Source organism: Colias eurytheme, chromosome 20 (assembly GCF_061535395.1).
Source record: "Colias eurytheme isolate Ceu_HAF_F1 chromosome 20, ilColEury1 Martin Lab GWU primary, whole genome shotgun sequence".
Taxonomy (NCBI): domain Eukaryota; kingdom Metazoa; phylum Arthropoda; class Insecta; order Lepidoptera; family Pieridae; genus Colias; species Colias eurytheme.
The window spans coordinates 3955073-3978390 of record NC_142999.1 but is presented as its reverse complement, the minus strand read 5'-3'; the positions used below and the strand labels follow the sequence as shown (position 1 = coordinate 3978390).

General features: G+C 32.9%; 1 protein-coding gene across 1 annotated transcript in view; it reads left to right on the top strand.

The window, feature by feature from the left end:
- The window catches only part of shg (DE-cadherin), a 171342-nt gene that overhangs the window by 135159 nt on the left and 12865 nt on the right, over positions 1 to 23318 (top strand). The window contains exons 4-18 of the mRNA XM_090113456.1: positions 379 to 504; positions 768 to 917; positions 1882 to 2067; positions 2334 to 2536; positions 2924 to 3101; positions 3366 to 3858; positions 4205 to 4476; positions 4869 to 5150; positions 7763 to 7916; positions 9535 to 9722; positions 15814 to 16005; positions 18004 to 18159; positions 20440 to 20637; positions 21538 to 21754; positions 22103 to 22321. Of these exons, the coding sequence (XP_089969582.1) occupies positions 379 to 504; positions 768 to 917; positions 1882 to 2067; positions 2334 to 2536; positions 2924 to 3101; positions 3366 to 3858; positions 4205 to 4476; positions 4869 to 5150; positions 7763 to 7916; positions 9535 to 9722; positions 15814 to 16005; positions 18004 to 18159; positions 20440 to 20637; positions 21538 to 21754; positions 22103 to 22321 (3214 nt within the window). The remainder of the gene's footprint in view (positions 1 to 378; positions 505 to 767; positions 918 to 1881; positions 2068 to 2333; positions 2537 to 2923; positions 3102 to 3365; positions 3859 to 4204; positions 4477 to 4868; positions 5151 to 7762; positions 7917 to 9534; positions 9723 to 15813; positions 16006 to 18003; positions 18160 to 20439; positions 20638 to 21537; positions 21755 to 22102; positions 22322 to 23318) is intronic.

The window sequence follows — 23318 nt, the reverse complement described above, 5'->3', positions numbered from 1 at the left end:
CCCCGCGCGATCGTGATTAAAATGGGCCACATTTTTCTGCAAGGACGGTACGCAACGAAGATTGACAACATTAATCAAATTGACTTAAAGCAATTTTATTATTTTGGATTTGTGATTATCGTTTTTCGTAGAAAATGGTTAGGTATTGTGCTGTTTACGGATGTATTTCATCAGAAAAACGCGAATTTTTTTTTACGCTAGTCACAAATGTGCCAACCATAAAGCGTTAACACACACATTTGCAGTCTCTAGTGTGACTGTCAAAACGATAATTTTGTATGGAGTGTCCGGGGTGTGCTAAAAGCTTAATATTAAAATTGTGAAGATGTTTTTTTTAAAAGTAATTAAAGAAGTTATTTAACTAATGTTTGTTTCTAGGTCCATGCAGATGATCGAGATCCCCCAGATATGGGTGGCACAGTGACATACAAATTTGTGTCAACACCAGGAGAAAAAGAAAGATTCCATGTCAACCCAAAAACTGGAGAAATCACCACTGCAGATGTCAGTATTTTTGTGACTCCCATTATTTCAATGAAAATATCCCTATTCATTAAAATGAATGTAAAATGAAAAATTAATCTCCATATAATTTGTCAGATTCTTTTGTCCCCATTGTTTTTGAATTGAACTATTTTCGTACATTTGATATTTCATTTCAATTTGTCGTTTCTTGAAATTTTGAAAGCCGCAGAGCTTGAGCGAGGAATAAAGGTGGGTATTTTAAAATAAACATTTGCGCCATTTAATTGACACGTGTTCTTCAGATTTTTGATCATGACGAGCCGTCCCGCGAGAAAGAAGCCTACATTACAGTTCGAGCCAGTGACAATGGACATCCTCAGCTCGATGATGCTTGTACCATTAAAATCCTCATCGAAGACATCAATGATAACCAGCCAGTCTTCGACAAAGTCGTAAGTACCTTTGGTGTTGAAATATATCCTGTCAAACTTAAGGTATGAATTATACCCACTGCAGACGTAACTGCTCGACGCACTGAACAATTGAATACAACTGCTATTAAGCACGACAAATCATCATCTTTCTTGTTAATACTTATGTTGTGTCTTTTAGGATTTATGTAAGCTAGATACTTAAGAGGTATGAACTTGTGAATATTATGTGTATTATTTATTACTTTTACATTGCATCATTCGTTAACTGTGACTAACTCTGCATTCGTTCATTAGCCTCAAACCGTGGCGCAGACTTTATTAACACTTGCCTGTTTTTCGAAGGTCTTCCGTGGAGATGTTTGGAAGGTTTGTCTTAAGAACAATGAATTCCACAAAATGAGAGAAAGCGTTTCGCACAAAGACTTAAACTTTTTACACTTGAATTTTAATTACTAACAATCGATTGTTACCATCGCTAACGTAGTTTGTGAAGTTTTTAGAATCGGTTTTAAAGTCATGATAACAATCGAGTTTATTTAAAAAAACATCTATTTCTACTTGCATGTTGCTGCATGTCTGATTTAGGATCGTAAGCCGCCACTCAAGGCGATATTGGTAATCATTTTATATGTGTGTTTATCTGATTCACCTTTTTTTGCACATTCGTAGTTGATGTGTTTTCTTTAGCTAGGCTGCTCTTTCCCCATAGTCGCATTTTATCACACTGCACGATTATTGATTATTTTCGGAAACTTTCTCTTAAGCTTGAGCATGCTTTGCGTAGGACATGTCGATGTTAATGGAGAGAAAGAACTAAGGTATAATATATTGATTTTAGGCTAAAACACGTTGTGTGGACACGATTTAACCATGTTTTTTTTATCTAACAGAGGACGTGAAGGAAGTTATGTAACAACATAATATTTATCTGCTGAGTTTGAGAGAAGTTTTAATACTAATATTTTATGTATTTTCCATACAGTCGTACTCAGAATCAGTACCACAAGATTTGCCAAGCGGCCGTGAGGTGATGAGGATATCGGCTACGGACATTGATGATGGAAACAATTCCATAGTGCAATACGATTTAGACTCAAATTCCCCTGACCAGGCGTATTTCTATATAGATCACGATAACGGTGTTATATTCCTGAACAAAACAATCGATGTAAGTGATGTATTAGTTATTTAATGATTTTTAGATTGTTCTATTACCTATTTGTATAATCTACTATATTTAACTTTTAATATCACCCTTTCAAATGTCACATTGCCCTTTTACTTAAGCGTTATTTAAATACGAATATTAATAGCCATAAATTATTAGAATTTTGACATACTATTCAATTAATTTAATCGACTTAAACTATTTAGTTATAATCGTTTATTGATTTAGATTCCTTGCGGCTAATAAATGTTACTGATCATTTTTAGAAACCACCCGGCTACAAATTCAAATTGAGCGCCATAGTCAAGGACATGGGAGCAGAACCGCAACAAAGTTCGATCACTTTAGACATCCAAGTCGTGGAGTCTAACAAGAAAAGCCCGTCTTTCATAGAAGTTCCTGATGAGCCGATAAGATTAAAAGAAAATTACGCAGACTTCAATACTCCGATAGCCACAGTGAGGGCGGTGTAAGTATTTGAATTCAATTTGCTCGGATTAAACTTGATATCTTTACCGAATCTTTTATTGTGTTTGAGTTTGATGTGCTTTCTTTGTAGACTTACTTTGTGGATGGAAGTTCGTTTAATCTTTTATATTTGAACGAAAATGCAAATTATTATACTTCAAGCTAGTTATTATTATAGTTTGAATAGATTTTTAGTATATATAAGTTTTTATTATGAGATATTTTAACGATCGGTAATACTCAAGAATATATTTCTCAGGTTCAGAATTATTTCATTATTCTGGTTACGATTATATCTTTATTCTTTTCCATACAAATTCTCATAAGTATTTCTTATTTCATCAAACATTGAAAACAATTTTCTAAATGAATGATATTTCCTATTCAGATCAAATATACCAGAAGAGAAGAAACTTCAATTTGAACTGGTGATGGGTCAAACGGAACAAACAAACAAATGGCACACATTCGTGCTGGAACCAGAAGCTGACTCAGCGTATATTAAACTTGGTAATCATTTGGATTACGAGAAAATAACAGATTACACGTTGACTGTAAGAATACAGGTAAGGAGAATATATTTTTGACTTAGACTTTGACTAAACACGTTAATTTTGAGGTTTTTTTTATATTTATGTACATATATTGTAATTGTTAAAGAGAAGATTTATAGAGTTAATTTTCTTTCTTAACAACTACCACTGATCGAATTTGTAATGAAAAATAAAATCACATCACTATTGTAGCGGGTAAATGCATGTCTTATAATTACGCGCACTTATCAATTTATGCCTACGTAGTACACATTTCAATAAACCAATCTATTCCAGAACAATTACAAGCTAGCCGCTGAGACCATAATTCAAATAGAAGTAGAAGACGTCAACGACAACATTCCCATATTCAGTGAGATCAGATCTGGGAGTGTTTTAGAAAACGAACCACCTGGAACACCAGTAATGCAAGTCCGAGCATTCGACGCTGACGGTACTTCAGCGAACAACCAAGTCTCTTACGAACTTGGCGACCCTTCAGATCCTTTCGCTATAGACAGCTTAACTGGCAACATAACCACCCTAAAAATGTTTGACAGAGAAGAAAGGAGTTTCTATAACATCAAAATTATCGCGACTGACAATTCAGAATCAGCACTTATCCCGGGTAAACATAACGCCGGGCAGCAAGTGTTCCTTATAGAGATAGCTGATAAAAACGATAATCCTCCACATTTCACACAAGACACGTATGTCGCCGAGTCCATCGCTGAGAATGCTAACATTAATGAACTCGTCACGCAAGTTACTGCTTTGGATATTGATACGGGTAAGCTTTTTACATTACTCTTAAGTTGAGGAAAACGAAACACTTGTTTTCTTTGTTACAAATTGCTTTTCCTAGATTTGCTTTACATGTTGAACATCCTATTTCAACATGAAAAGAATAGCTTACATCAGTTGTGAATGAGGTAGGATTATCCCGTTATCCTTAACAAAAACAAATTAATTAAATGTTTGTATCGTTAATTCATGATAAAATTGATATTGTTACTTTGAAACGATGTACAATTTATATGATACAACTTTACGGGCAAATAATATTCGAAATTTCCATGGCATTTTTTGAAGTTTTTCTTTACATAATATAGTATTATTTTTTATTATATTCACAGCATCCGTGGTAACCTACAGTATAGTAGCTGGTAACACGTACGATGCGTTCGTAATACGTAATTTCACTGGTGAAATTCGTGTTAACAACGAGCTTGATTACGAAAATATAACCAGCTACAGCCTGGATGTAAGGGCCTTTGATGGTCTGTATGAAGATTATGCCAAAGTACTCATCAAAATCGAGAATTTGAACGATAATCCGCCTGTTTTCCTGGCCAATTATACTAGGACGATAGAAGAAGAGAAATTGTATGAAGGCTGCATAGTTAAGGTAAAATTGGGCAATTATTTATTCTAAAATAAAATGTGTCGCAGAAAGCAAAACACACCTACTCGAAAGCATTCATCAAAGTTCACTTGTGTTGCGTGGTATGATTGATAAATAACGAGCATTACATTTTGTATAACATTTATTTCCTAATAATTTATAAAGCATTTTTTTACTAAAAAGCTATTCTTAGATGGACACAATACGAATAAAATTATTTGTTCACATATTTTGAAAGAAAAAAATATTTATTTATTTATTGATTATTACTAATGCATATCTAGATAAAAATATCACACTTTTGAATAAATGTATGATGCTAACTCGGCAATGCATGCCAAGATTTTACAATCTTTGCAAATTTATACACTAATTACAATTTTAAACCATCACAGGTAGAAGCATACGACCCAGACCTCGACAGGAACGAGCCCCAAAACATAGTCTACTCTTTAGTCAAACATGAGCAAAAAGAATTCCTCCAAATAGACAATGATGGCTGCCTTCGGTTAACAAAACCGTTGGACAGAGATCAGCCTTCTGGTTTCACAAGATGGCAGATCCTCATCATGGCTGCTGACCATGGGGGCAGATTGGGGTCAGATAGCTTGAGGTCCACTACCGAGGTTATACTGGAGCTGACGGATATCAATGATAATGCGCCGTTTTTGACTAATGTAAGTAATAAGTATTTTATTTGATATAGATTATGGTGAAAATGTTGGAAGAATTTTGTATGTACTCACAAGTACTAAAATAAAGAAGAGAGGTTTTGATTCAGAACTACCAGAATTAGGTTAATTTGATTAGTTTGGTGGGAATAGTACATAATACGATTTTTTGTCTTCTTATTAAACTTACCTAATGTAATAATTTATGATTTACATGTCGATCAATTGCGTAATTTACACAAAAAGAAGTTACCTAGAAAGAACCCATATTACGATTTTAGCGAAATATAAAAGTGAATTTAAATAAAAACGTTTATACATATTATGGTCTATAATTTAAAGGTCTATAATTTAGAATACTTTAAGAAGAGAGCGTATTCCTCCCTCAAAGGCCGGCAACGCAACCACAATACTCCAGAGTCTGTGGTTGTTCATGGGCGGCGCCAATCATCGCTTTCTGTACGGTGACGCGCAAGCTCGTTTGCCGACTTATACATAAAAAAAAAAAAAATTATGAATTATAGTTTATTTATACGAAAGTCTGTACAAATTTAATGAGGTATCAAAATACAGAATACGCGTTATTTAAAATTAAACCAAGCTGAAAATAGTTCTTTCTAGAATTTATTATCCAACCGTTTCTATAAAACACCTACACCTAACAAAATGCCGGTATAGGTATTAAGTATTTACTAAGAACTCAAGATTCCTTTCAATTATTTAGGCAAGAGAATAACTCAGCCTTGTAAAGGACCTGTGACACAATTCTTTTAGATCCCAAATTCAAAGCGATATTCAATACCCTGGAATTCTAAAACATCTCGAATTACACTGTTTTGTGAAGCTTTTAATTTTCTATACCATATTGAAATCATTGATGGTTTTAGTCGTCGACTTATGGTACGACATTTATTTGCCGTTCGCGGCCGTCATTTTTGTATGTTTGAATGTTTTCAATTTATGTAAAACGTAATTTTCGTTTTTGACCATACTTTAAACCCGATTTCTAGTAGCAGAAAGTAAGAAAGACTAGAAAGCTTAGCTTATAAATTTCGTCACGTTCAAACATTTAAACTGTGATATTGTATCCGAAGTAAAATATTTTCCATGTTAAATATTTACGTAATCGTATCCTACATTTTAATCAGCTTAATTGTTTTTCTATACAATTTATCCTTGTTTTCCTTAAACAATTGTTTTCTATCATTACATAAAAAATATAAGATCAGAAAATAATTACAATATTCTACAAAATCAAAAACGTAGCGGAAAGCCATAAAGATTATCAGAGCAGTGTTATCCGTAATCTCGAAAGTCAATAGGCTTGTAAGAAATTAGTTATCGTTTATTCAGATTTATGCTGATTGCCGATCCGCTAAAAAAGTCTTCGGTTGTTTTCCCGAACTTTGTTGTTGGGCGCGTCTTAATCTGGCTCTGGAAGTGATTTCGTTTACATTTTTACTTGAATTATTTTCTAGAATTGTTTCATAGGCTTCCTTTGGATTAGAAATATACGTGGATTTGAAGTTGTCATGTACAAAAAACGTTTCATGTCGTATTAATATGTAGGTATGTGGAACATACATACCTACTCCAAAATATAAAATATATGCTGAGCACACGTGTCAGAAGTGAAACTTCTTTGGCAAGATTCAAATATACCAAAATTGTTGCCTTAATCCATGACGTGACCTTGAAAATTTACTCTCAACGCGTGTAAGAAGTTTCACTTGAAAAATTGCAATTATTTTTCTAGTAACAAGCCTATAATCTATTATTAATATTAACCAACTGTCTCGTCATCATTACACAGCTACAGTTACAAATTTTAAGCGACTTTTTTTCAATTTTAATCCAAAAAAAGTTGAAACTAAATTGATTCCGTTTCAATCGTTAACACTAATTAGCGCAACGAAAATAGCTCGAAGCGAAATAACAAACGGATTCAATACTCCTTTAAATTTCCAATTTTTACCTCAGAACATGAGTTTCGTTCCCCGGGTATCCGGGCCGTTAATTTTTCATGCAAATCCCTCTATCTATGAAAGCTCAATTCGTTTTCCGATCCTTTAGACTTCAGGTATTTTCCATTTTCTCTGCTATCTTCGGATTTAAATAATACACGGAAGGTCCGGTGGCTTACCCGGTTGTGTTCTATAGTGATTGATAGATTAGGGGTCTTCGGTGAACCGCGTGTTAACTGGATTAAGTGTTTGCATTATTTATTACATATGTTTTTCCCGCTTTAGTATACCTATGGAAATAGATTATTGAATTTTTTTAGCATAGGTGTTATTGTGTTTTTTATTTCAACTTAACTTGTGTTATTGTCGACTATTTTTTTACGATTCTATTTTAACTGGGAAAAAATGTGTCTGATTCGATTGAGTGGGATTACAATTTCATTCGACTGAAATTAATAAAAAATCGATAGCATAGTACTTATTTTAAATATTTAAAGTGTGTACAAAAATCCTACACAAATATGAAAATCATTTACACCAAGAATTCAGAAGAAAATCAGCCAAGTTTTTAGATGCACTTTATTTACCAATACGGCACTACATTACAAACCAAAATGCACTCTAATTATAAACTAATAAGGCACAATATTGCAGACGCAGCCAGTGATATGGTACGAGAACGAGCCCCCCGGACAAGTGGTGATCCTCACAGCTAAGGACTATGACTCGGCAGAAAACGGGCCACCGTTCACCTTCGCACTCAATGAGTCCGCCAGCTTCGATATACGCTCCAAGTTTCATATACAAGGTAATTATTATTAATTAAGTAGTTTTTTACAATATAACTATGGCTTCATCCATACAAAATATGGTGACAAAATGGTAAAACTGAAAAAAAAATACGTTGATATTCTTTTTGTTAAAATTGAAACAAAAAATTAAATTGATTCATTTTGTTGTAACAAGTAAATATTTTCAAATGTTTTCGATTTCGAATCTTAAAATGATTAGGTTATTAAGTTAAAATTTTGGTTAAAACTAATATAGACAATACAACAAACTAATATAGACAATATACATACCTACTAAAATGTATGTGATAAAGTTGGCCGCCACTCGTAGGCAGTGAAAATTAGTTTTCAACAATATGTTAATTTATTATATATGAAAATATACAGTTTAATTTATGATTAAAATATAAATAAAAGCAATCAGCACTGATTCCATTTATATATATATTTAATTTAGAACAAACATTGAAAAATCAATAGGTACAGGTTTTTCTTCTGAATAAAACTTGTTTACGAGTTTCAATCTTATTCTAAACTGAATAAATTAGAGGGAACTCTCCTCCACTGAAATTAGTAGAGGGTAGGCTTCAATTAAAAAAGGGATTGATTTAAATATAATTAATTTGCCATGGGCTAGGCATATTTTTTTTAATTTCAAAGGTCAATAATTAATAATAATCTGATCGACAATAGAACTTCATGCGAGCTCTTCTCTGTAGAAACTGCTGTCAGAATAACTTTATCGTACTTCTAGAAGTTTAATAAATAAATATCTAAATGTTTGAATTTCAGTTTGACCAAGAAAGTTGGAAAGGGCGATGTCCTAAGTTACAAATAATTATTCCAAACTAGCTATGCCGCGCGATTTTTGACATTTCAATCATCTGTGTATGTGATATTATGATTTATATTACCTACTGTAAAGTTTCATCCAAAGCCGTCCAGTAGTTTCTTCGTTACAGAGAACCAAACACCCATTCATACTCACAAACTTTCGCTTTAACATTAGTAGGATTCTACTACAAATAAGCACTTGAAAACATCCACATAATCGGGTCACGAATAACCAAAATAGAGCCCCATCATTAACATAGTTAAATCGCAATAAATGGCGTCCCAAGCTAAACTCCTAACTTTGTTCCTCGAGTGCCAATTCAATTTGAGCAATTTGCGCGTTGATAATTGTGAACCGCGGCTAAGGAAATTGTAAAATAAACTCATTTTAACATTTTATTTTACTAAAGTGCCTATTTACTCCAGCCAGTTAGATTAGTTTTAATTATAAACTGTTTTTAATCTGAGATAGACTTCCAACTTTTCTTTTTATGCCATTACACCTTTGATTATTTTGGTTTCGACAAAAACACGTTGGTATAACCTAACCCATATGGTCAAACATACAGTAAGGATTGCAATAAATGTATCTCTTAAGTTTCTACTACTACTATTTAACACAATTTCGAATAATTTTTGTAGTAATAATGTTAATTAGCCATCCAAACCTCACATCGTCAAAACAATAATACGACACGTTTGCTTGCAAAATTATCCAAGAAATAAAACACTACATGTCCCATACCTTAGCAAGAAAAGATCTAAATATTATTATAATTAATTAATTTCCTTTTTCAACAGGCAACATCCTCTCAACCCTAGTGTCGTTCGACAGAGAACAGCGGAAGGAATACAAAATTCCCGTAGCCATTACAGACTCTGGTACTCCAAGGTTGACCGGAGTGTCCATACTGCACGTGGTTATAGGAGATAGGAATGACAACCCTATGTCGTCGGGGGAAAGCAGCATTTTCGTTTACAATTATAAGGTAAGGCTGGCAAAAATTAAATTAATATGAAGTTTACTAAATTGTGGAAATGTTATGATAATTTTCGTGGATTATAGTTCGTCAGTCTAACGACTTGCGAACTAACGTTTCGATGAAATTTTTGTAGTTATTATATATTACAAGTCAATAACTTTTAGTGTTGGAAAAATTTCAATTCGTTGGTAGAAGTGTTGGATATCTTTTACGTAAGATTTTAACACTAGGATATTATTTTCAAGTACTTTGGTATGAACTATTTAATTGTTAGAAAACTATATCTATATGAGTCTGACTATACGTGAAGACAAAAGTATGTACTGAGTCTAGAATTCCAAAGTGTTCTATTTCAGAACACAGCTATGATGTAATTGAAATTTCTACAAGTAACTTTCTTAAATGAAACATAATCTCAAGGAAATATATTTGCAATCAACCATCCAGTACAAGTTAAAGTCTATATAATATTAAATAAAAAATAAATAACACGCTCTATAGAAAACGAATTTGTTTTATATATTTTAATGAAAAGTGTATCCCGAATTTGAATGTCTTAAAGTGTCTTACGTAAATTGAATTTAATAAAGAAGTACCATTATCTCTATGAAGACTGATATTGTGCGCTTTATTTTCAATTAATTTGAAAGCGAGCTATCAAATATAAAGCTCTTCATTAAAATTAAGAATAATATTTTATGTAAACTCGACGTAGAGGAAGATTTCTAGTCTGAAAGCGTGGCATAAATTCCTTAAATCTGCGCCGTAAATCCTTTAGATAAAGCCTGGAAATCATTGTTCTCGTTGAACGAAAACTGCAATTATCTAAATAGGAAATTTAATTGTATGTAGGTTTTACTAGCGTTCTTACCAGCCTGTCCTTAAATTGTCCATATACTATATTTTAGGATCGATGTTTCTCCTTCTCCTTAACTAGTTTTCTATAACAATTAAGATTTCTTTAATTTAGTACTTAAAATTATACGCTTTAAATACAAATAATTAGAAGCCAAAGTGTATTTCAACTTCTAAGAAATAAAAATAAACGTACGTTTTTCAGTAAACTTATTAGATTCAATTCAATGAATTGAAGATAAGCTTTTGAAAAACAACTTCTAGGTATTTTTCAATTAATTAGGTACTATATACTGAATAAATAAACAATCAAATATATTGAAGTTACTTTATACCTTTGAGACATTTATATGTAATTAGATATAGGTATATATTAGATATATATAATAAGGTGTGTTTTCTCAACGCAAACAGACGGAAACTTACTTCAATGAGATATACAGCTGGCGGTATTATGTAAGTATTGGAATAATCTATCTCTTCCATCTTTCCTGTGTTGTTTTTTTTTTTATTATTTTACTGTACTGGATGGTATGATTCCGATTTCTTCGTTTCTTTTCGTATCGATTTGTTATACTTTCTGTTGTTTTTTATACTTTTGTTTAGTCTTTGTTTGGTAATTATTTAGTCTTTGTTTGGTTCTTTTTACTTCTTTTGCGATGAAGATAATAAACTTGAAGTTTCATGAAAATTTTTTCTACTCTTTTGCGTCCTATACTTAGCCTAGAAAATATCACATTCTACAAAACTTCCAATCTATACTAATATTATAAAGCTGAAGAGTTTGTTTGTTTGAACGCGCTAATTTCGGGAACTACTGGTCCGATTTGAAAAATTCTTTCGGTGTTTGAACGCGCTAATTTCGGGAACTACTGGTCCGATTTGAAAAATTCTTTCGGTGTTGGATAGCCCATTTATCGAAGAAGGCTATAGGCCTATCATCACGCTAAGACCAACAGGAGCGGAGCCACGCGAGTGAAACCGTTCGGCACAGCTAGTATAATATAAAAGTTAACGTATATTACGTTTGATATAATAATGCAATTTTAACATTATGAAACTCGTTAAAATGCATATGTCAAAAGTATAAAATTTGCCCGACAGCCGCATAATATTTCTGATATATCCTTATTTTTAAGCAATTTAAAATCTCGTGCCATCAACGGAATATAATATTCCTGTATCGAAATAGTTGACGTTTTATTTTTAGTCGACTCTATATATAGGATTATGTTTGAAATTGAATGTTTAATAGGTGGAAAATTTGGAACAATGACTTTAAAATTTTAAAATATACAGGTTGTAATTTTGTAATGCCACCTGGAGGGAAGTGCTTTTTATACTAGATAGAGAATATTTTGAAATAAGTAATGGACAAATATTCATTACTTACCTAGTTTTTTCAACCTATAGAAAATATGATAAATTACTGTATCTATTTTTCAATATCAAATAAGCCTAAAATAATCAAACATTTCAGGATTAAGGTAGAATAGTACCTACTTATATTATCTATATTGTTTTATATTATGTTATTGTAGCGGGTCGGAGCCTGACCTTTCAAAACTCCCACTTATAGGCGTAACAATACATTAAATGCACAATTTATAAGTTTAAATTCATGCTAAATTTTCAATTATATGTGGGAAGTAGAGGCTCCGTCTAATCAAAACAAAACATGACTCGACTGAAGAATAGTAAAATATTATTTTTATTGTAAACTAGCAGTCCGCCCCGGCTTCGCTCGTGGTACATATTTACGTTTTCTCCACATAAGAACCATCCTCGTACTTCAAGGAATATAATAAAAAAGAATTATGGAAATCGGTTCAGCCGTTCTCAAGTTATGCGCTTACCAACACATTTTGGGATTCATTTTTATATTATAAGATAAGATTAATTTGACAAAGGGCACATCTTTAGAGAATCGAGAGAATCTATTGTCTATATAATTTATCATCTATTCTAAAATTCCTATTATTTTGTTTAGATATCGGTGTATTCTTGTCTATAATAATTGTTTGTTGTTTCTAAACATTATTATATAAATAACTAGCAGTCCGCCCCGGCTTCGCCCGTGGTACATATATTTACGTTTTCTCTACATAAGAACCATCTTCGTACTTCAAGAATATAATAAAAAAAGAATTAACGAAATCGGTTCAGCCGTTCTCAAGTTATGCGCTTACCAACACATTTTGGGATTCATTTTTATATTATAGACTAGGTTTCCGCCCGCGGCTTCGCCCGCGCAGTCAAAGAAAAACCCGCATAGTTCCAGTTCCTTCCGGGAGTTCATTTCCGGGATTGTGTCATTTTCCCGGGATAAAAAGTAGCCTATGTCCTTTCTCGGGTATCAAAATATCTCCATACCAAATTTCATGAAAATTGGTTCAGTAGTTTAGGCGTGATTAAGTAACAGACAGACAGACAGAGTTACTTTCGCATTTATAATATAAGTATGGATGATCATATAATAATAAATAATATAGGACACCGATACATAGAAGTATGCTTTTATTTAATTTTACTAGTCATTCTAGTACTACCTACACTCTACAGGTTTGTTCATCATATTATACTGTACATAAGAATATCTCAACATTTGTAAGTAAAGTTTTACATTGAAGTTATTTTGTCGAATAAAAATGAAATAATAAAGTGATCACTTTAAAAACCCAAAGAAGTTTACAAATAACACGAACAAAAGTATGAGATCATCTACCAAACATACGTCTTTCGTAAATACATATTCAAAATGTTACCATAATTCATAAAATGTGTACCACAATAAAATCGTGATAGCGACGAATGAAAAATCGTAAAGTATTTTACGTGGGTTTGTAAACAGCAATAAATATGTTGCCGCTACTTGAAGACATTTTCGTCTAACATTCCGTACTCCGCTCACTTCAATGTAAATTTTATTTTTATGTTCTCCTAAGTAACTTAGCACGCTCGTTATTGTTGGACGTAAACGAAAAATTTTACAGAATTCTTGAATTTCTTTGTTTATTTTATATTATAACAATATCCTGAATCCATACAATATATTTTAATTGAAGAAATTATTCTAACTGTACTTTGTTGTCAACTATACCTTGCGTTTATTATCAAATTTATTCGACGGAAGTTTAATAAACTCCGTACGGAAGGTCATTTACAGTATTCACTATAAAATTTTTCAATGAATAATTAACTCAGCTATTATCCAATAAAGTTAATATATACCGCGATAATACCAGTGTTTTATAATAATATATGGCTATTAAAATGTTAATTTCGCCTTAATGAAAGCGGGTTTAGTTGTGTGTGCGTAAAGAGGGATTACCGAGGAGGCACTTTTTACTGCCTCCCTCCCGTTCCTCTAAGTTACGATGCTTGTTTTATTCTTGACTACCTTTAGTGCTTTCACTTGCCGAAAGGTTTTTCTTTTATTAAATTTTCTTATGTACGCACCTTTCTTTTATATGAAGATAATTTTTATTTTTCTCTGACCCTTGCGTGTTGGCCACAAAAATAAATACAACCTTCGTGTTGTTTTTAAACGCTTACAAAGTTATATTTATTGTTCCATCGTTTAAATGAAGTTTTATTCACAATAAGCAAAATCCATATTTCTCTCATTCAATACTTTCGTAACAAAATAGTATGTTTCACTTCGATAATTGAATGTATCTTCAAATCTAATTCTATCTCCACATCTCTCTTAATAAAGTACGAATTATTTAATAAAGTTTATTCAAAAGTGACGTCATCAAATCACGTCAAAAGACAGCCAACAAACAGCAAACAGTATCGAAGAACAGTAGTTTAACTCTCAGGTCGCTAACCAAGTTTATTAGACGACTTGGCCGCAGCACCGTATTCTCTAAGTTATAACGAACTGGTTGAATCTGACCGATTTATTTAGAGGTTTACAGGAACCAGGTATATTTGTCTGTTAGTTAGTATTGATGGTCTGTGGATCTCTTGATTATGACTGGCAAAGTAAATAGTAAATAATAGTAGTACCTAATCATATTGATCAATGTTTAGGATTTTGCGAATTTACAATTTGAAGAATCTTTTGTAATGAAAATAATGGATGTTTCTATTTATGAAAATTTTGTGTTATATTTGCTAATTACATCGGATCATTATAAGATTATTATATAGAGAGATTATTATATATTCATGGTTCTTTTATGGTCATTTGATAGGGAGAGCAAATCACCATACCTAGAAAATAATTACTTTTTGTACGTATTGCTCCCTTTGGACTTAGCGGTCACCGGTTCCAATTAAGTAATAAAAAACGTTATTTTGCACTTTTTATGTCACAGTTACTCCACGTGTAAATGTAACGAAACATTTTTACTGGATAAAATGTAGGTTCCACGAATTCAAGGCTGCATACGTGAATTTAATGAAGAAGTTTATGCAGGTCAACACATTTTTTAACCTACAATATTTATTTGTTAACTTCTGCTCCAGTGCCCTGGTTAATTTCTTTATTTTCACAAAATTTTTGAAACTGTACCTTCCATATTTATAGCCCGAGAGATGGACGATATTTCGGTTTTATTATTAAGAAGAAAATTAAAAAGATAGAACGATAAATCCAACAATCATTAAATGAATTGGAAAATTAAAGCGTTCCATTTACCGAGCAAAATTATGTAGGTCCGTATTATTCCTCGTTAAAACCTTTTAAAGAGATTAACGGTATTTTAATAAGGGCTTAATGTATGAGCGGATACTTTTGGTCGTTTTTGAATTGTGAAAAGATTTTCCTCAAAATAGAAATTTAATCACTTTGAAAAGGTTATATTTATTTGTTTCTACGTAATTGTTTCAGTTTGTGTTCTTATTTCAGCTTTTATTGTTTCTATTTTCTGATTTCGTAGTTCTTCTATTTATGTGTTGTTTTATTGTTAAGTCGTACAAAACTGATGTACTTAGAATTTATTGTTTTGTTGTAAACAAGTTGATTTTTTTTTTACTTAAGACTAATATTAATTTAAAGTAAACTCTTATCTCATTATTAACTATATCTTTTATTTATTTGGATTGTCACATCTATCGATATTTAATGTGTAATACCATGATCGTCTGATCGGCCTCATTCCTAAACGAGGCTTTTTTTTCTTCAATTGATATCTAATCTTAAGAAAAGAAATGCTCAAGTTATAGAATAAAAGTAGTAGGTACTATTTTTTTTGCGATTTTAAACACATTATACCTAATCTTAATTTACCAGGGAGAAGCGCCAGACACAGAAATAGGAAGAGTATTCGTGAACGACCCAGATGACTGGGACCTGCCAGACAAGCGGTTCATGTGGCTACCATCATATGAACAACGGAGTCCATACTTCGACGTGCATAGCAACACTGGGATGATCACCATGAAGGAGGGAACGCCTAATGGGACTTATTTGCTTCATTTTAACGTGAGTAAAGCCTACTAATTACTAATTATAATTAATAATTGTTACTTTTTAAAGGATTTAAAATTCTATTTATTTTTTACTTTATTTATTCCGGTGTATTGAATATTTTAAAATAAACGAGAAAATACATCTACATTAATACTGATTTAATTAATAAAGTAATTTTATCATCAAAATAAAGATATTTTTAATTAAATTGCATCAATTAACTGGATCATAAATGTTTTTTGAATTTACTATCATTTTAATCAAACACAGGATGTTGAATTATAAATTCCGATCCATCAAATATTTGTATAGAAATTATCGAAAACTTTTTGATTATATTTCATTTATTAAAGTGCATAAAAATGTCCGTCCAGTTATCGAATATTTTTGATACAATCTATCCAATTATATTCATGTTTATCAATCGTTAGTAATAATTCATTTATTATTTTCTACCGCATCGCTGTATTTTTTAGTTATTCTTGCCCCGTTTTAAAATAAAATTATACAGCAATCTATCGGCATGTCGTTTTTGTTCTTTATTTTGAACACAAAAGTTTTGGAGCGTACAAATATAGTTATCATAATGGTTTAGTTCCAAACAGTTAAGTATATTAGTTGAAAAGTTAAACCCCGACCAGTAATAGCTGTGAATATTTCATCAGCTCTCAGTCGTGGTACGTTTCTCTTGGATTTAGTGGCCGGGAAGTTAATAATTAAATGCTAGTATTTGCGGTGACCTGAAATTCCGCTCCTTACGTTCCACGCTTAACGACTCTATTGATTTTGCGAACACATTTGCGTTTAGATTTCTATGGAAAATGTGCATTTATTAACGCTTTTTTCGAGGGCTCCAGGTCGCCGATTTTAATGGAAAGCGTATTCATGTCGCGAGTTTTTCATGCACACGTAAACCGTTTACAGTTCTGAGTTCGCGTTAAAGGATCAGGGATTTGCATGTTTCCAAGAAATTGTCTTTGAAAACTGTTCTACACAATAAAAGTAGATATATAGTCACTTCCGAGTATTTTAAATCTCGAGAAACTGAGCGCTATTGAAGTTTAGATACCTCTTTATGCAACATCAGCACAAAGCATCAAAATTCAATTTTCTCACAATAACAGCAGTTTCCATTAAACTCTTAGCATATTCAAACAAATCTTGTGTATATAACAGTCTGAATAGGTCTCGTTGTAAACACTGCTGGCTCTTGGGAAAAATGCTCCGATGCAGATTGTAATATAATATTCTAAGCGTATAAATATCATGCTTCTTGCCCTCTGGGTAAAAACGCGTGTTCCTATTTATTTTAACGTTGTTCAGTATAATAGAACTATGTACTCGTCGTTGACTATGTTATTTTAAGTTTCGAACAACGAAAAAGTCAACTCAATTAAAAATATTCTAACAAATACCAGAAAAATATACATAGATAGCATGAAAATACAAAGAGAAATATGAATGGAATAACGAAGTTTTTGCGACCTTTCATATGCTAGGTACGGAATCCGAAAAACTAAATAAATGTTGCATATTATGCAATGTTATTTTCTGAACATGAATGATTTAGATCTTGCGTTTCCTTTGCGTGCATACGAAGTAGTGATTTGGTCTGGATAAATTTTTACTTCACCTAATGGATCTATATGTTTAAATTCTTTAAATTGGTGGAATTTTAGGATATCCTGATAGAAACCGTTTAACATAATATAACATTTAATTAAGTAATGCTCTGGGAGTAAAATTGTTTAAATTAATATTAGAATTACAAAAATGATGTAAGGTGATTTTAGGTTAACTTTTCACGCCATTATATTCAACATGTTTTTTGTTACATCTAAGTCACATGTAGAGCTAATAATTCGCTACCACTGAAAAGTACAACAACATTCACCAGCAGTATTTTTTTTTTGTTTTTACCAGATAAAACTAAGAATAACTACATACATTTTATTTACTATATAAGTGACTTAAACTAGTACTACATTCTTAAACATTTTTCCCATATAGGTGACAGAAGAGAACGAGCCTCTCGTACCGTTTCACTGGGTGGAGGCAACAGTCAATGTGACCATCAAGGAGATTCCCGAAGAAGCTGTGGATAAATCGGGTTCTATCCGGTTTGTTAATATTACAGCTGAAGAATTCATTGTTCCAGAAGCTGATGTGAGTATATTTTATTTTAAATAATGAATGAGTAATTTAAGGTTAGGAAGTAGGTATTTTGTTTGATAACGTGCATAAATAAGTTGATGATAACGTGCATAAATAAGTTGATGTACGTATATGCACGAATAACTTGACAAAGCAGGATGATACAAAGTGTAGTATTCTACATCATTTCATCTTTAATCAAATGTCCTTTAAGCAGAAGATAGTAAACTGAAACTTAAGCCGTATCATCCTTAATATGCAACAGAATAAGGCACATAACCGCTTAAAGTCTTACCACTATAGTTGGGTACTTAGTAGTTATAACCTATTATGAAGTGACGCGGCCCCTTAGTGCCTTCACGTCAATGGCTCAAGATTAATATTTTAATGATTAATAACATTGTAGAATTGAGATTTCTGAAGGCGAATGGAATATTAAGTGCTGTGTACTTAAAGACAATACATTGTAATTTAATATGGAGTGCGGTGGTCTATGTATTCATGTATTCTATAGAGCATAAACATAATAAGTTGAATGGAGATCTTTACGTACAACTATGTATGCTTTTATACGTTTTATTTGAATTTAAAATGCAATTTAGAAGCAATCAATGTACAAGTCAATAAAAGTCGAGTTGCGTATTTTTTGAGGTTTATATAGATTACGCTAACATTTCTCTCGTCTATTTTTTTGGCGAATACGTGCCATATCCTGACTTTTTATTTACCTCCACTGGGATTGAACCCCACCTCTCACGTAACGTTTGATGCAACTGGCAAAAACGTGTAAATGTTTTATTTTAATATTTACTGTTATTTCTTACGGCATAAAAATTTGTAGAGATAATTTAAGCTATTAACACTAGGTATAACTTATAGAAAATAACCTAATAAATTAATAGTTCGTATTCAATCTGACAATGTTACCTGTAGATTTCTTACAACAATACAAACCACCCTACAGAAACGAAGAGACAATTCAAACCGTTTACACAAAACAATATTTGCTATGACAACGATATTCATTCCCCATAAACAGTTAACTATCTTGCAAACTCCTCGGTACAGATCCAAATGAGACAATTTAACTCACAGTAACATTTGAACGTCTTATGTCAGGGTCGACTGAAACTTCTAGAAGTTGGCAACTCTCCATAAACGTAAATACGTCTTAAGTGACCGTTTAGTGTGTATAATGGCTTATACACGATAGAGACCACATTGTCACTGTTGCTATGAGTTTTAGGAAATAATACGATTCATGTTTAAAATGAGATAACTTATGTATCTACGATATTGTTCTAGGATTTCATAAAAAAAGCATAAGCTTAGTATCCGTCTACGGCATTGCTGTTTTTAAATTTTTGGTTCTATTGTTGACGATATAATTTTGCTATACTACGGCCTACGGCTACGGCCCTAATATATAATATATTAGGGCCGTAGCCCTTCCTTACTTAACATAATAAATTGATTGTTTAATTCATTATTCATTTAATAGATTACAATTTACGCTAACTCACAGTAGAGGACACCTGCTGCTAGTTCAATCATATCACAAAGCATTAAATATATTCTTTAAATACTATAAGCCACCATCACAATAAACGACACCATAAACACAATAACAGCGCATTAAGAAATGCACAAAGTTCTCCCGCTCTGCCGCCTTACTTCCCGTTTCTGGCGTTGCCAGTAATTTTTGCTCAACGCTCCTCATGTGACATGTCCGGCCCAATTCTAGTTAAGCTCCGTGTCAGAGATACGTTTTCCGCTTTTCAGGGATCTTGTATATTCGGTACAGATAGCCTCGTGGTTTCGGACACATTCCTCTGTGAACACGTTGAAATTGTACTGTTTATATTTAAGTGTTGATGGTTCTAAATGTTACGTATTCGCTTACGAAACTACATACCGGTGTATTGAATGTAGAAAATTTACTCAAAAACAATTTTAAGAAAATATAGCTATTTATCACATAACTTAACTCATTGATATTATTGCTGCGAAAAGATGCTGCCTGCGAAGAGAGCTGTGAAAGACAGTCAATCGCAGCTTCAGTTAATATCCTAATTTACTACTTATTACTTTTGAAGTGAAAACTTCTTTAGCGGCGTTGAGTACTTTTTCTGTAATGGGTATAAAATCTTAAACTCGCGTCAGGACACGTGACCTGATCGAAAAAGCGTAAGACGGATGGATATCAAACATGCTTAAAATAGATATGATAAGATCCTTCTCACACAAGCTATCCTCATAAATCTGTTCAACTTATAATTGTTTTTTTCCCAGGGTTTAAGCAAAAAGGACAAGCTGCACCGTCGCCTCGCTCAACTGTTCAACAAATCCATGGACAACGTCGATGTATTCACTGTGTTCAGTAAATTAACGGTGAAAGATGAATTCCTGGACGTCCGGTACTCTGCGCATGGCTCTCCGTACTTCGAACCTGAGAAATTGGATAGTATGGTCATTGGGATACAGGAAAAGGTGATTAATAATTGTTTTATAAACTACGGTTATTGTATATATAATTGTTCTATAAAGTAATGAAAATTGTGTTTATTCTGAATATATAACTGCCCAGCATAATGTTTAACCGATGCGTCTTATAAGAGTATATTTTTATGTTATGAAATAATAAAACTGACGAGTCTTAACATAGGCTAGGTTTGCGAAAACGTAGCAAGTTTTAATCTACTTAGTAAGAGATAATTATGTTAAAATGAAAGAAAATATTTCGAGTAAGTTGCGCGAAAAGAAATCCTCCATTATATCTACTTGAATATTCTTAACTTTATTTACCTGTCTTGAAACTGCCATTACGTCCAGAAAATTCAGCAAAGTAAACTATTTTTCGCTAAACTTTTATCAGCTTCGACAATATGAAGCTCTAATTACGTTCTCACGTTTAAAGTTGTTTAAAGTTTGCTCCAGGGAGTATTGTGGAAGGGACGAGAAAAATATTTTCCCAAAGCCTGCTACGTAACATTTGTAATGACCTCGTTAGTGACATAACGAGAATCGAAGCGCCGTGCAGTCAGCTTCAGGATGCGATTTTTGCTATGAAAATAGTTTTGTTGTATTTATTGAATTGAATTTACTGGGAATTATGTTGTGTGACGGTTCTTCGGAACTCGGTGATTTTGGCTGAACATAATATTTCTTTTTCTCTTGTGCGGAACTTAATTTATATTTAGGACAAAGTTGAGTTTGAGGTTTCAAAAAATGCGAAACATTAATAGGTGTGTATTATTTCTTGTGATCATTGATTTATAGAATGGTTCGGTCCCCATAGAAAACTTTAGTAAAAACATCTCGACATTAGGAATATAAATCAAAAAAAGCTTGCACTAAGCTTAAAAATTCATATTCATTATCCCTTTTTAGTTGGAAGAAGAGCTCGGAGCGAAAATCTACATGGTCCGAATCGACGAGTGTCTCATAGAGAAGGAGCAATGTGAGGATTCCTGTCGAAATGTTCTGATGAAGAACAACGTTCCCCTCTCAGTGTACACGAATACCACCAGCTTTGTTGGAGTCAGTGCGCGAGTGGAGTCGGAGTGCACTTGTGATGTGGAAGAACCACTTGTTTGTTTGAATGGAGGTGAGTGACTAATATTTCTGGATCGATCTATGTCTATAGTTAATTGGAATAATTGATTAAAAAGTGCCTCTTGATTGGGTCGCCGCATTGAAAGCCGCGATTAAAGCTATGCAATAAGGTATTATTATTGTTAACAATTATCATATTTGTCTGTCCGTCTTATTGCACTGATTATAGACCTTATGTTAGAAGTACATATTTAGAAACGGCTTTGCTTCTTGAAAAATAATGTTTTTCTTACTACGAGAAAACGAACGAACGAATTTAACCATCACAATGTGTGACTTTCCGTTACAAATATCTAACTACTTACAATTTTAACATCTTAACCGTATCTTTTTTCAATAGGTACTCCATTCGCGGACAAATGCGAGTGCCCAGAAGGCTGGAACGGGCCCCACTGTGAGCAGACCTCCATAGCTTTCCACGGAAATGGCTGGGCCATGTACCCCCCTCCCCCCGCCTGCCAGGAGGGACACGTGACACTCACTGTGACGTCACACTCCAGTAACAGTCTGATTTTCTACCTGGGACCATTGAGATATAATCCACTGCTTGATGTTCAAGGTAAGTTCTAGAAGGAATTTTATGTGATATGGAATAAATGTAAACTTTTAGGAATCTTCATAAAAAACCATGGCAGAATTGTGACCGCCTCCTTGGTGCAGTGGTTGACGCGTGAGCGTAACACCGAGGGTCCCTGGGTTCGATTCCCGGTGGAGACGAAGAAAAAAAATGTCTCGGTCTGGCAGGACGCAGAAGGCTGATCACCTACTTGTCCCTAAAGAAAATCGATCAGTGAAACAGATGTATAATGCATCTGCTCCTTACCCCACTAGGGGACATGGGACTTCAAATGGCAGAATTGTCGAGTAAAAGATGTAAATATTCTGATAATTTCACCATAAAACATATGTTTTCGGGATAAATAAATTGCTTTATATTTTACATCTTGAAGTTTCGAATGGCTTTCGAGATTTATGCCACGAAAGTAGGAAAAATGCAGTTACAAAACTATGAAAACAGTTTGAAATATGTTAACTGCCGCAAAGATATTTACTGGCAACAGATAATACAGATTTATACAGCTATTGTTGAAAACATCTTTAAACTGTAAGAAAGTTAAACAAATATGCCCAACCGTAAACAACGTATGAACATTGGCTTTAGTTTTGTCTGGCACGGATCGTAGCGGACTCGTTCGTAGCAAATATTTCTTTAGGCGGTGCCAAATTGCCAATCTAGTGAAGTGAGGTACTTAACACGATCGGAGTGATCTAATTTGTGTCGATTGCAACCAGCGCAAATAAAGTAGTTCTTGGATTCTAGATTTCTACTAAGCTACGTTCCGCTACGTCGTAGAACGGTTCTAAATTGAAGATATTGTCATTTTGTCTTAGCTTTAACGGTTGTAAATTGAATTCGACAAGGGTGGTAGAATTGTTACTTTTAATTGGATTTTTTTAACATTTATTTAAACGAATGAAATATAAACAACACCCTTATCGTCTAAAAAATGGCGTGCACGCTTTTAGACTTATTAAATTTAAAATGTGCGATAACC